Source organism: Danio rerio, chromosome 18 (assembly GCF_049306965.1).
Source record: "Danio rerio strain Tuebingen ecotype United States chromosome 18, GRCz12tu, whole genome shotgun sequence".
Taxonomy (NCBI): domain Eukaryota; kingdom Metazoa; phylum Chordata; class Actinopteri; order Cypriniformes; family Danionidae; genus Danio; species Danio rerio.
The window spans coordinates 42,367,029-42,382,500 of NC_133193.1; the positions used below are offsets into that span (position 1 = coordinate 42,367,029).

At 34.6% G+C, this 15,472-nt stretch overlaps 1 protein-coding gene across 1 annotated transcript in view; it reads right to left on the reverse strand.

Moving 5' to 3' along the window:
• Positions 1 to 1,305: 1,305 nt before the first annotated feature.
• scg3 (secretogranin III) overlaps positions 1,306 to 15,472 on the reverse strand; it is a 38,752-nt gene continuing 24,585 nt past the window's right edge. The window contains 2 exon segments of the mRNA NM_200757.1: positions 1,306 to 2,135; positions 11,838 to 11,927. Coding sequence (NP_957051.1) covers positions 2,017 to 2,135; positions 11,838 to 11,927 — 209 coding nt within the window. The 3' untranslated portion in view covers positions 1,306 to 2,016.

The following is a 15,472-nucleotide window of genomic DNA, read 5'->3' on the forward strand; positions in this document are numbered from 1 at the left end:
CATAACAGGTGCTGTCGCTCCTCCTATGCAATCCTCAAAACAGTCATGTAGTGGTGCGTGACTGACGCCGTCCATTGTGATAAATAGATGATAAATAGTTTCCCAAATGGATTCTGTACACGTGATTTGAAGCTGAGCGAAAGTCTGGGTCTTGGGTGCGTGTTTGAACAGACATCTATGCATTTAATATTAATAACATCTAAAGGTGTCGATCTTGGTGTTTTTTTTTTTTTTTTTTGGATGGTTCCTAAATTAGCATGAACAGTTTGGAAAACAATTGAATGCTTCCATTATAATGTTAGATGTGTGCATTTTTAAAGTGACACCTGTTATTTAATGTAATCAAACAAAAAAAAATCCATATAAGAGATTCATTCGTTGCTCTTTAATCAGAATGTGTAAGTTATACAGTGAAGAGAAGATTGAGATTTGACAACTTGATTTTGTTTCTTTATAATAGCTATTAATTTTAATAAGCTAAACTGTTTGCTAATTTATTTGCTGCTAATGTATACTATTTATTTTTTCTTTTGTAAATAATAATAATAAAGCATATTACTGACCGTTTAAGGTAATTAATCTACCAAAATATGTCACGTGACTTGCAGTTTTTAACTAGGTGTGCCTGGAAAATTTGAGTGTGCGCAATATGCTCTCCCAATATGGGTACGCGCAAAAGACACATTATGCGAACGGCCCTATAAGCAGCTGTTTCTCTTCACATTCAGAAGAAACCTTTAGTCCCGATCCTGCACAAAAATTATATTTAGCCTGTTAAGGCTGAGTTGGGCTGCCGTGTTTTTGGGCGCCGGTTTCCTCTTTGGTGACAAGTAATGCTTTCTATTCAAGTGCTTGACCAAGTTGCTGGTAAAGTTATAAGTAGTGAAAAGTTCTTTAGACTGTAATTCACAGCAATATTTTTAGTTTGTACGCTCAGTAAAATCAAAGTAATGTCTGTATTTCTACTTGAAGAAACAACCACTATCAACAATAACCATATCGGCTCGCATTATCCAGCAATTTAAAGGAGCAAGCTCATTAACTTACGTTGCAGCAGAAAACGTGATTTAAAAAAAGATTTTTTTTTTTTATACCAAAAACTACATTTGTAACGTAAGTAATGCAATTACACTGACTTTAGTAACGATAATCAGATTACACAAATTCTAAGTGTAATTCGTTACGTTACGTTGTAAAAATTTGAATACAGTAACATATTGCTGCGAAACACCTTACACCCAACTCCGGCCATTACGAAAAATAAACAAACAAACAAACAAAAAAAGACCAACAACACAAGTTACGTAATTAAAGAAAGGCAATGTTTAATAGATTTCTGGAAAAAAATCACAATATTTACATTTAAAAATACTCGATGTGTGTGAATCTCTAGCATGTGGAATATACACAGTCGAAAAACGGAAAACCCAAACCGAGAAACGTAATTAAAGATAGAGAAGGGAGATGTAAAGATCGCCCCCTGTAGACTGGGAGACAAAACCACAACAGAAGAGGAAAGCAATTTAATGACAGTCAAAGCTGATTGGTTTTTGGATGTTTTTTGGTCGACGGAGAAAAAATAATAATACGTTAATTTCCTTCATCAAAAAAGATCAAAAGATTAGCGAATGCTATACACCATACATGAGTGAATGTTTACGTACAGATATATGCATATGGCGCTGTAAAAGTCTATTGCGAAAGAGTTGCAAAAGCTTCTATTTTCACTGATCTGCAAGTCATAGCAAAAAACCCACTGAATTTCAATCTTCTAGGTAGCAGATGCACATGTTCTGTCCTAATGCGTAAGAACACTTACAACTCAGATGTGATTGTGGCTCGTCTAGAACTAGATTGTGTTCTATTGCTGACTGAGAGAAGATATTGCCATCGGGAGGGAATTAGAAATACTGTCTGATTCACAGACTATATATGATTTATTAGGAGTTCTAGCATTAGGATCTGTGTTAGTATGCCGGTCCGAGTATTTAGTAGATCTTAGCGTTTGCGCTGTTCCTACAGGCTTCCGTAGATTCTCTTGATGACGTCACCTTCGTCCTTCTCAAGGATGCCTTTATCAATGTAGGAGTCCACCTGCTGGTCCATGAAGTCCCTCAGTTTGGAGAGGTCATAATCTAATAGGAGACAGAGAAGAACACACAAGCTGATTAGTTCAGATACTGAAGATACTTTTTTTTAGGACTTGAGGGCATGCTGATGTTTGTGTGCAACTTAAAAACACTGACAATGTAATATTCATGAACAAAAGTAAATGAAAAATTTAAATTCTGCAATTAGTTTTTCTTTTAAGGAATATAAACGTTTTTTAAAGTATTTAAAAAGTACAACAAATTTACTAAAAAGTAATATTGTATATGCTATTTAATATAAAAAGAAAATGCATTAATAAGTGGGAGAATTAACCCCTTTAGACCCTGCGTCCATTACAATGGACATAACATGACATCCCATTTTTCTGAAATTTGGAACATAATTCAGGTCTGAAGGGGTAATTGATATTTCCACCTTAATGAAGGTATTAAAAATCAAATTTATAAATGCTAAAACACTTATAACAAAATTAAAATAAATAAACTGAAAAAGGTATAAATAACAGAACTGATGGTGGGCCCTTAAAAATAAAGATGAATTCTAAATGTAAAAAAATGCTAATAAATATATTAAAAATGTTTTATTGTAAAATGTTTGCATTTTTTTATGCATTCCCAAAAAATAAGAATAATAATGCATTATATATATATATATATATATATATATATATATATATATATATATATATATATATATATATATACTCGTACGTACATGTGTGTGCATATACGTATGTATATATATATATATATATATATATATATATATATATATATATATATATATATATATATATATACGTACATGCTTACATACATACATATATATATATATATATATATATATATATATATATATATATATATATATATATTGTACAACAGGAATATGTATGTTGTAGTGCTGTATTTATACCATACTCTGGTAGTGTTTGCTTTGGCTTTTTGGGATTATTTATTGTGATATTCCGATTACATCAGAGAAATACTGGGGAAACTCTGTTGATGTCATCATCTTAGATGTTACGCCAGAGGATCAATGAAATACTAGCTCTGTTGGTGAATTAGTAAGTTTCTAGTGTTCGGTCATCAGCTGTAGATGTGAATGAATGGCGGAAGAAAGTAGTTCCACTTACAAAAGGGTTTTTGAGACTCTTCATGTTTGATTTTTTATATACACAATTGTGCTGTCAAACTGTTGTATAAGCGCAATGACACATGAGTAGCAGTGAGATATGGCTGTATATCGTCACTGGTGGGACACTAGTGGCAATGGCATCATGCCAACGAACACCTCCCACCAGTGGCGACATACAGCCATATTGCACTGCTATGAGTGAGATATTGCTCATATATGCATTTTAGAAATATTTACTATTTTAAAAGCTATATTTTACATTAAAAATAAATAACTAAACAATAAATTAAATAAATGAATGTATGGGGCTACACGGTGGTGCAGTGGGTAGCACATTCACCTCACAGCAAAAAGGTCACTGATTTAAGTCTCAGCTGGATCAGTTGGCAATTCTGTGTGGAGTTTGCATGTTCTCCTTGTGTTCATGTGGGTTTCCTCCGGGTGCTCCGCTTTCCCCCACAACTCCAAAAACATGTGGTATAGGTAAATTGGGTAGGATAAATTGTTCGTAGTGTATGTGTGTGAATGAATGTGTATGGATGTTTCCCAATGATGGGTTGCAGATGCATCCGCTGCAAAAAAAACATATGCTGGATAAATTTAATTAATAAAGGGACTAAGCCGAAAAGAAAATGAATGAATGAATAAATGAATGAATGAATGAATGAATGAATGAATGAATGAATGAATGAATGAATGAATCCTTAAAAATAAAATGAACAAAAATTATAATAATCACTATTTAAATAGATTTTAATAGTGATTTCTTCTTTCTTTCTTTTTTATTTAAAATATGGAAAATGTTGACCGTGAATAATGACTATGAAAGAATATACTGACTGATTGATGTTTTTTTGCAGCCTGTTATAAAACAGCTTTGCACTGAACAGTTTTGTAACATTAAGATATAATAATGCACCCACAAACACATCTTCTGTCCAGAAAAGATACTATTATAAATGCTCAAAATGTCAGAATGGTCAAAGTTGACAGTAATGCTGTGTAAAACTCCTCAAGCATGAGCATGTTTGTCTGTTTGAGAGTGGGTGTTTGTGTGGGAGACCGAAAGACTCAAACCACAGCAAACATGTATAAATTTACTTCCAAAATCACAGGTTTTGGCACAGTGTGTGTTTGTGTGCGTGTGAATGTGTTTGAGTACATTGTGTGGGCTGAAGAAGTTGCTGGCTATTAGTTTGTGTACAGTATGATTGTGTATTGGCCACATTTTCAGTCCAGTGGATTCATCCTACACTGACCATTGCAACTGTCCTCATAAACACAGACCAGAGCCACGGAGTTTCCTCCAGACCTCCTAATTAATGACTAAAGTATGTCTGTATCAGTGTCCATAATGATCGTGACTCAGAAAACACTCACACAAATGTTTTCATGAATATTGGAAAACAGAAACAGCTTAACTATTGCTGTAGATAATGAAAAATGGCTTTAAAAAAAGAAGTATCCACCTTATTATTATACAATAGCTTAGCTTATACAAAGCTGCTTTGACACAATCTACACTGTAAAAGCGCTATACAAATGAAGCTGAATTGAATATTTTTTTATGTAAGAGCAGGCACAGCTATTGTACGTTAAGTTCGACTTCCGTTCTCATTTACTTCCAGTGATTTTTAGCCATAAAGTCTGTTATGCTGCATATTGGCTCATAATAATATTTTAATTTGAATGCCTTGTCATCACTGGATGTCCACACATGAGCAAAATGATAATAAAGCTTAACTTGGCTTGACAACGAACTGGTTTTAACAAATAATAATGTAACTATCACTGCCTTTTTTTTTCTTTTACCCATAGCCAAAGGAATAATAAGTCCTAACACAATTGCAGAAAGAACACACTTTCACATCACAAAACAAGGGGAATGAATGCAAAAGAGATAAACTACAGAGGGAACAGGTGAGCAAAACCATTGGTAACTATGGGAACAAACGAAAACCTCCTGTATGTTTATACAACACGTCACCTTGGAATTATAAGGTTCTATCTGCACTCTGAATGATTTTGATTTATTGAGCTTCAAGATTTTTGCATTCCATAGGAAACAGTATGTGTGTAATATTTGTTTTTTTAAATAAAAGTTCTTAAAACGTAAACAATTTATAAATACATGTCTTATAATCTAAATAAGTTGTTATTTAACAGGAAAATGTCAATAACTTAATTTTGGCAAACCTTTCAGATAGAACCTTATAATTCTAAGGTGACGAACAATATGCTATTAAAACAGAAATATTGTTGTTTTCTTTGTGTTTTATTGAAAAGCTTTGATTACAGATGCCGGTGTGTGATGTATGCCAGGATAATAGTTGGCAAAAAAAACAGCATTGTAAAAAAAAAACAACACAAATCAAGAGTGTGAGTAGTTTACACAGAGATGATGGTGTTATTGTTTTTAAAATCCTGTCCTTTCAAAAGTGTAATAAGCGAAGTAAGGGGAGAAGAGCACGTGATATGATTGATCGCAGCTGGTCCCTATCAGTAATCATTTGCTAGCCAATCAGTTTTTTCCCAAATCTAACATAAATATCCTTTAATATAACCATAACCATAAATTTAACTTAACTACCTTTCTTCGTTTTAGTAACTTTTCTAGTCATCTCAACTTAAATCAGATTTAAACTGACTAAAAATATTTTGTTAAGCTTTGTGTAGCTACAAAAATATTTTTGATTAACCTATTAAAGTACGTTAAAGTAACAAAAGCATACATTGTCATGATTTTTTTTAAACACAATTACTTATTGGTTTTGATAAATCTATGAACAGTGAAGTTCTGTTTTTCCTTTGCAGATCTCCACTTTAAATGCACTACTGTACCTGCTGTGTTTTGTGCTGACAACTGAACAAAAGAGTAGCAGCCCACATTCTTTACAAGCAAAATGTTCTTCCTCTCCCCTTTTTTCTTTATTTTTTCACATGTCCATCTTAAAATAATTCTCTAAATCCCTCTGCAATGCATGCCACTGTTCATTTATTTCCGCTCAGAATCGAGGGACAAAGACAAGTGGCACACATTAGCAAAGCCTGTCAGACTGCAGGTGTTTGTGACACACAAGGAAGTAAGAGTGAATGTCTGTTTGTGTGAATTTTGCATATTTTTGATGCACATTAGTGTCTTTGTTTTTGGAAGGTTTTAATTGTAACTATTTTAGTTTTATGCACGTGTTCTGCTTTCATTTTTTAAGTAAGTCCTACTGGGTCTAAAACCTAATTTAATTTCAATATAAAAATGACATTCATTTTCTTACATATGGCATTTATAACTCAACTGTTACAAGTTATTAGTAATTAGTTACTAGTTATTTAGTTAGTAACTAATAAAGCTATGGTGACTAATAACCTATGGCCACAGCCATTTCACCCTACAGCCCAAGACCGGATACTCACTGAAGCTAAGCAGAACTGAGCCTGTTCAGTACCTGGACGGGAAACCCATAGACTGTAAAATATATGGACGTAGTATCCGTGACGTCACCCATAAGTTTTTAAAGAGCGCGAAAGAAGCCACAAGTAGGCGCGGCCAACCGTCGCCATTTTGTTCACGCGTCATCACACCTACGGCAGGATACCAAACAAGAGAGTGAGCGGAGCTACAGACACCTGCTGGCATTTAGCTTGGACCTGGTTTAGACACACTTTACTTTGGGAGAAATGCTTAATACTTTATCACCTGTGACTCTTTTGTATTCTGACCACTTGTGCTTGGTTGTATACTATATCAATAAAGTGTTTAGACTTTTAAAAACACTGCTGTAATACATTGAGCCACTAAACATTGTTCTTATGATGTTTTCCAACAGGAGGAAAACGCGAAACTTCCAAACACTTTAGATATAGTCTGTGTTAGTTAATGTAGGACTATTAATGAAATCCAGCAAAACACTGTATGACAACGCTTCAGATGACTGTTCTAGAGCCCACAGCTAATCAATCCGTCAGATTCTGGAGTGCATTACAGCTCTAAATATAAATATAAACAATAAATGATCTTAAATAAAACAAATACATGTACAGAGATGGTATATAAGTATATAACTTTACTCATATGGGAAACGGAGGCCACGTGAAGGGTTTGTGAGCACATTTAAGTGCACTCAGCATGTCATGCCATCTAATAATTGTAGGAAAAAAGTCCAAAAGGCAGTTGACTGTGTAAAGCCACATAAAACAACACAGAAATACGATGAATATGCCGAGTTCAGTGGCTAATCTGCAGGATTCAGCTGAGGTGACGTGACAGCGACCAACGAGACCTAGCTGTCACTCAAGTGGCCACTCCCTTAATTATGCAAACGTAATATAACTTAATATAAAGGAAACAGATGAGTTATAAAAAAATTCACCCCCCTCACAGTTGTCATGAAGGGTAATATTAGCTGTATTAACAAAAATCTTTTTTTGTACCAGGCTGTAAACACCTTTTTTTCTGCTGGAAAGTTGGCGATTCTAACAGTGGGCTCAATTGAAAGTTGCTCTATTTTGGAGCCAGGAGCGGCCACAACTAGCGGAATTTCGGATGAATTGCAGTTTTAGTTACTTCCGTATTGACTTTCTGAGGGAGAGCAGGAGGTTACAGCTTGGGGAAACCTCATGGGAAAGCTAGGTTGCTGTTGGAAGTGGTGCTAGAGTGACCAGCAGGGGTTGCTCAACCTGCGGTCTGTAATGCCCCAGTAAAAAGTGAAGCCGACACTATACTGTAAGTGAGCGCCGTCTTTCGGATGAGAAGTAAAACCGAGGTCCTGACACTCTTTGTTATCATTAAAAATCCCATGGCACTTCTTGTAAAGAGTAAGGTTGTAACCTTGGTGTCCTGGCCAAAGTCCCACAATCGGCCCTTGCGATCATGGCCTCCCAATCATCCCCATCCACCGAAATTGCTTTATCACTGTCTCTCCACTCCCCCAATAGCTGGTGTTTGGTGAGTGCACTGGCGCCAGTGTCCTGTGGCTGCTGCACACTGGTGGTGGTGTGGAGAGACCCCCGTCATGATTGTGAAGTGCTTTGGGTGTACGGCCATACACAATAAATGTGCTATATAAATACACAATTAAATTACATGACATTGAACTCTCATTTTGATTGTAATAATGTGCAACTTTTGTAAAGTGGCTACAGGCCACCGGAGGTCGCACTTTAGTCACGAACGCATTCTTTGAGAGCCTTCCTGACTGAATTAATTAAATACGCTGTTTTCCATAAGGCAATTCGGGGTGCTGAAAAATAATTGGCTAAAGTGGCATTGGGCGGGTTAAAAGAATCAAAACAAAGACAGCCGTACAGTCCAAAGACATGCGGTATAGGTGAATTGGGTAGGCTAAATTGTCCGTAGTGTATGAGTGTGTGTGTGAATGTGCGTGTGTGGATGTTTCCCAGAGATAAGTTGTGGCTGGAAGGGCATCCACTGCGTAAAAACTTGCTAGATAAGTTTATGGTTCATTCCGCTGTGGCGACCCCGGATTAATAAAGGGATTAAGCCGACAAGAAAATGAATTAATGAATGTTCATATAGTAGGAGCAATAACCTATATTAGTCTTTGTTTGCTTTATACATATTGTTTTATTTTTTATTTTTGGTGATGAACATGACCTGACCATGGCTCGGTCTAGATTTTGACAGGCTGCTTTTAAATGAATCACTTCAGAAAATTAACAATAGTGATTTTTTTTTTTTTTTTTTTTTTTTGAGCTGATCAGATGATGAACTCCCAGTCTCCCGCTGGCAGGTATGAAGAGAGAAACACTGATCTTTTGTGTTTAAAACAGCAGACTCACAGCCAAACTCATCAAAGCCATGCATATTCATGAGGCTCTCACCCACACTTATTTTAATTGCAAATTAAGGGAAGAAAGGAGTCTTTAATTTGACTGTTCTTGTCCATGTTTTCATTAAATTGAGTGTAAACTTGGGTTATGGTTGAACTTGAGAGAGAGATCATACCAGGTTTAACAGGTTAGCATGGATTACTAGCTTCTTTACTAGAGGAAAGTTTCCATGACATAATAATATTGGCGACCGTGAACCAGTTAAAATACAAAAGTGGCAACATCTGTTTTAACTAAACAGAAAGGTTTGCTTATCTCACTTCAGTTTTATTGCTGTAGTGCAAAATGACTAACATTTAATGAAAAACTGCCATAAATGTTGTAAGTGCCTCTCCGTAATGTATTAATAATAATTTTATTATAATAATATTATTATTATTATCATATTAATGAAAATAATCTATTCGTCAAAAGTAAAATGACTGAGACTCCACACTTGAGTCTGAAAAAAATGCTAATTTTAAAAGAGAATATTAAATTCCATTTAGAGGTTTTTGCATCTAAACTCCTCGTATTTCATTCATAACAAATATTGTCATTAATTACCCCTAATGTTTACCATAGAATGGTATTAATAGTATATTTGCACAGCATGGTTCAGGTTCAGTGCGGCTCACTTTTGAAGGATTTTCCACTGCGCACCTGTTACTTTTTTTAAGCAATACCTCAGGAGAGGTTTTAGTACCATAACCAAAATATGACATATATGCACTGCTGATCACTGATTGGTCAAAGAGAATCGTCACAACCAGCATTATTGAATTTGAGATAAAAAACAAGCTATATTTAAATCAGGGTTCCTGCACTTTCATAGACACCAGATTCAAGGACTTTTTAAATCACTAATAATTTGTGTCTGTACAAAGTTTCACTTACACTTAATATTTACATTAAAATGATCAGAGAAATAATGATGTTATGATTGTGTCATGTTTAATAATGTAGACTGTTTTAAACAATCATGTTCAAAGAACTTGAATAAAATTCTTTGAATTTAACACTGGTAATATTCAAATGTGGATTCTGAAGTATTGATAAATGTGCTTTTTTGTCATAGTTCTTAAGCAAGATTTAAATGTAAGAATGAATTTCTCAGTTTTTCATTCAGTTTTGGAAAGCAGCACAATACAAATGTTAAAATAACATTATCAACTTTAAAGAATCAGGACACCCTGGAGTACTTTTTTGAGATCTTAACAGATTTTTGTGTGTTGAGCATTAATTAAGACAATGTTAGCACATGTCAGCTTTAATAGTGGGGAAAACTGGATAATTTTGAGCTTTTGTCAGCTAATTTCATCTTCCGGGTTTAAAATAATTTTTTGGGGTAGAATCAAAATCAGTGATGTTGTACGAATCTCTTAATGGAGTGAAGACGCGTCAATTTCTCATTATTATTCATAGTGGAGTTTTCCTATCCTATGAGAAGACCCTGCTTCTTAATTATTCACGAGTGCACGTGCTTTCCGAAGGCAAGACAGACTTGCCAAGCTGTGAGACACGATGACTGGGTGAGACCGCGTCTGCACGGCACGGGTCGTATGTGTTTGTTTCCATGATCCGCAGGGTTTGTTACATTTTTTCAGGCCCAGTACAGCAAAGCTGTTGGTTTGCCGCAAGCATTTTTGTAGAGAGCTGTACGAGAATTGGAGAATGGAGGACTTTGTCTTTTATCGGTTGGTTGAGTTTGTTACCATTCAGACATATTGCCTATATCTGTGCTGGTGTGTTCACCCATGTTTAAAACTTCCCGATTACCGGCAGGGTTGGAATAGACAGGGAAAGACACACTGATGATATAACAAATTGTGGTTATGTGTATATGAAATCAAGAATAACAAATGTAGCTGGGCATTAAATTACTGTCTATTTCTTTGTATTTTAATTTTGTAAACTATAAAATCATGCATCTTCTCACGGTTTGTGTTGTGAGCCAACTGACAGTTGTTCACTTCCCTCTTTTACCCCTGCTCTGCTGGCCACGTCCACTCCTCCCTCTGGTTGCAGCCCTTTAACGCCATCCCGAATAGTTATTTAAAAACAATCTGAGGTAGACTTGAACCGAAAGGGGGGGTTTTATGGCCCTTTAAATTTAAGCACTTCCGAGAACCTACAGTATGGTTGTCTTTAAGTACTTTCTAATTCATGTGTCTGAAATTCAAGTACTTTTAAGAAGCGCGGGAACTCTGTTTAATGTTCAGCAGCAGCCACTGATCAAGATCATCAGCCATTGCCTCGCTGTTGTGGACTGGTTTGTGTGGCGCGTTTGTTGATGTCATGTTTACGATGATGTCACGGGACTAGAAGCATCGCAACTATAGCAATAATCCCAGCCACTTTAAGTGGTAGTAAACTCCAGTGGAAAATAAACCAAGCTTAGCAAAACCAAACCAAATTGATAGAGTTCCATCCAGTGGAAAACTTTTGGTGTTTTTATCAAAATCTAGCAACACCCCTGTGATCTTTAGAAGCAAATATGTTTTTTTTTTTTTACTTTGGCAAAATGTGTGAACCTATATTTAATTAAACTGCATTATGCATGCTATCTCCCGTCCTCCATCACTTTAATATAACCACTAATTAGCATGTAGAAATTGATTTGTGCCATAATGCAGCTTTATTGAATAATACTATACAGTTGCTGGACAGAATGTGTGCATTAAAACATTAATTTGCAGTGCACACATCCTGTGGTCTGAAACCGAGAGGAAATGAAGCTTCAATATTTATCAGATCTTTACCTTCTTTGTTGCCTTCCTTGTTGTGTTTTTTCAGCCATTCGATGTTCTTCCTGATCGCCTCCAAATAACTCTCAGACTTCCCAGGATGACCTGAAAGACAGAAATTATTATTATTACTATTATTATATTTTAAATGATTCTTTCATATTTCTTCCTCTTTTTCTTATATAATTCTAACATTTTCTACTTTATATTTTTTACTACTAATACTATTATTATAAATGTTATTATTAAACATAATAAATAATAATAATAATAATAATAATAATAATAATAATAATAATTGTAATAATATTATAACTTAGTATGTATATATATATATATATATATATATATATATATATATATATATATATATATATATATATTATCATTATTTTCATTTTTACTATTTAAAATAACAATAATATATTTTTCAAATAATATTAAATCATTATTATTATTTACAATAATATAATAATAAATTATTATATTATTTTAATAATAACAAATTATTGTTGTTACTGTTGTTTTATGAAATAATTATGGTTTAAATATATTTCTGTATTGTCTTCCTCTTCTTTTTTATTCAGAATTCATAAAACAATTTGAATATAACATTCACGTGTTTCAGAGTGCATTATTACAATTAGCACACCTTTAACGCAAGAGAGATATGATGTATTCGACTATAAGGAACAGGAAGTATTTTTTCACTCTGAAAATGGCTCATTTTGTTTTGAGTTATGAGAGTTTCCACGGCAATAAATCCAAATGTTCTGAGACATCATTCATTCTGATGGCATCCTTAAAGTATAATGGGTGTTCTAAACGGTCCCTGGATAATAAACCAAGGTGATTATCACAGCTTTTAACAATAAAAAATAAGCAGCAAAACATTTCAATGAATCAATAAAAGTCTTCCTGACAAGGGGTCATCATTTAATTCATTACTCTCCGGTCACAACAACCATGTTTTTTGTCGTGAAACGATTAAGATTACAGCTGATTAGTCACATTGGTGTAATGTTGAATATGTCAGAATTAATTTAGCAAATTCATTTCCATACTTTTATTCACATCAAGTCTTGGTAACACTATTGTTTGCGCTGCATGTTCCATCTGATTACTACAATAATTACAATGCATTACATGCAACTCACCCTAAACCTAACCCTCATTCAAGTACATGTAATAATATTACCAAAGACTATACACAAGACATATCACTTGTATAGTTTTGAATGGGGAAAAGTGTAACGCTCAATATGGTGAATGAAGCCCCGCCTACTACTACAGGAACCAACCATCAATCGCTATAGTCTGACGTTTCTCCAGGAGACCAGATGCATGCTTTTACGAAAGTTTGGTGGTCAACAAATAGTTATATTTGCTTCACAGACATAAGAAATATATCATCATAAAGTTTGAAATTTCTACATTTAAATCAGGGGTGCTCAATCCTGTTCCTGGAGAGCTACCCTCCTGCAGATTTCAGTTGCTACCCATATCGAACACACCTGAACCAATTAATTAGGACCTGAACACCACTTGATAATTACAGGCAGGTGTGTTTGAGATGGGTAGCAACTGAAATCTGCAGGAAGGTAGATCTCCAGGAACAGGATTGAGCACCCCTGATTTAAATGAACCAGTGCACTTAGAAACAATACTTTTTGGTTTTGTAATCTGTATGAAATGAACAGGAGGTCCAGTCCGTCCAATCAAATGCACATCACATGACAGCAGCAACTACTCAAACGGCCACAAACGTGTAAACAAAGAGTCACTGTCATTTCTGGAGGAGATTCGCCATTAAAACCAAGCTGTGGATTACTTTAGAAGACCAGTGCGACCAGACAATCATTAACCAGTGGATGATAATGTGTAATGCTGCCATAAATGAGGTTGGTGTTGTGATCTCGTTTCTTTAGAGTGCATGTGCACATTAGCTTGGGCACCCTGAAAACCCATGCTGTTTTGTTTGATTCAGACATTTTGAAATCAAACTTAAGAGACGGTTGTTGTTTAATTCTATTGGTGATTCCAAATATCTACTGTAATTGTAAGCTTAAAGAATTTGATGTTTCCCTATTCAGACGGAATGCCCGAGCATACTGCCCGAGAGGTGTTTCAAAGATGTCGGACGAGTGAAATAACTAGCCTTAAAAAGACTTTGATATTACTGAATGAATATTTGATGAATGAATTAAATGAATAGTTACACTGCAACAAAGACACCTTAGAGTGTAACCTAACTCTTTTATGCTCAAGTTTGCTTTCAGGAAATTCATTTTTTTGGCATTTCCATCAGTGTTTTCTGATGCAATACTTTAAAATGCGCATTAAAGCAGGGTGATGGAAGCATAGCTGCTGTGTGTTTCAGTATTGCCCTCAATCTGTCGGCTGCTGCAGAGTCTCCTATGAGTTTTTCTCTGGATCACACACTATACTGCAGTACGACCATATGTTTTCAATGAAAATGCAGGTTAGTGTAGAACTGTGTTTAATTTAGGATTTTTAAAAGATCTGTCTTAAATCTGTGACAAATCTGAGATTTTTATTTTTGTAAAGTGTTTTTTTTTCAGTCTAATAGAAAGCAAAACCCAAAAATACACTTTAAAGAGTTCTTTTATCACACTATCAAATCGTGTCTATAGATTTCAATTACAAACAAACTTTAAAGGCTGCTTTCTTATAAAAATCCTTCATTGAGTGATAAGTCTCTACTTCAGCAGCACTTACATACACTACTAATAATTCATTCTATAATTTTCCTTAAGCCACAGCAGCATGAACCGCCAACTTCTCCAGCATATGTTTTACACAGCAGATGCCCCTCCAGCTGCAACCCAGAACAGGGAAACATCCATACACACCCATTCACACATACTCATACACTACAGCCAATTTAGTTTATTCAGTTCACCTATAGCGCATGTCTTTGGACTGTGGGGGAAACCGGAGCTCCCAGAGGAAACCCACGCGAACACGGGGAGAACATGCAAACTCAACACAAAAATGCCAACTGATCCAGCCGGGACTCGAACCAGTGACCTTCTTACTGTGAGACAACAGAGCTAATTATTGAACCACTGTGTCACCATCTAATATAAACACATTTTATTTTATAATAGCTTATTTTATATAGTACATTTCTAGTGCTCCAGGACACTTTACAAGACAATAACAAAGTAAAAACAAAAAAACGAAAAAAACAGAACAAATAGCTAAATGTTTACTTTTTTATTCATATCTGTGTTCTGATAATTTTTTATAAAGAATTATGTTTAAACATAATTTGTCTGATTATATACAACATTTAATTCTACAAACAGAATTTTGCAGTATTTCCTGAATGATTAATCCCAAAATCCCTTCTTTAATAACTTTTGACTCTAATATGTAATACGTAAATAATTGTAACCTGATTTCTCAGATTATTGTGCTACAAATGTATTTAAATGAGCACATATTTAATTAAATAGTGCCTCATTTGCATATTTAAACAATATTTTAAAAACCCTTTAATACAAAAAAAAAAGTTTGTAATTCTTAAATTAATAGTTTAGGCAAAAATAAAAATTGTAAACATTTACTTATTGTTGCAAACCTATTTGTGTTTTTTAGTTCAGTTGAAAAGAAAGCTGAAAAAT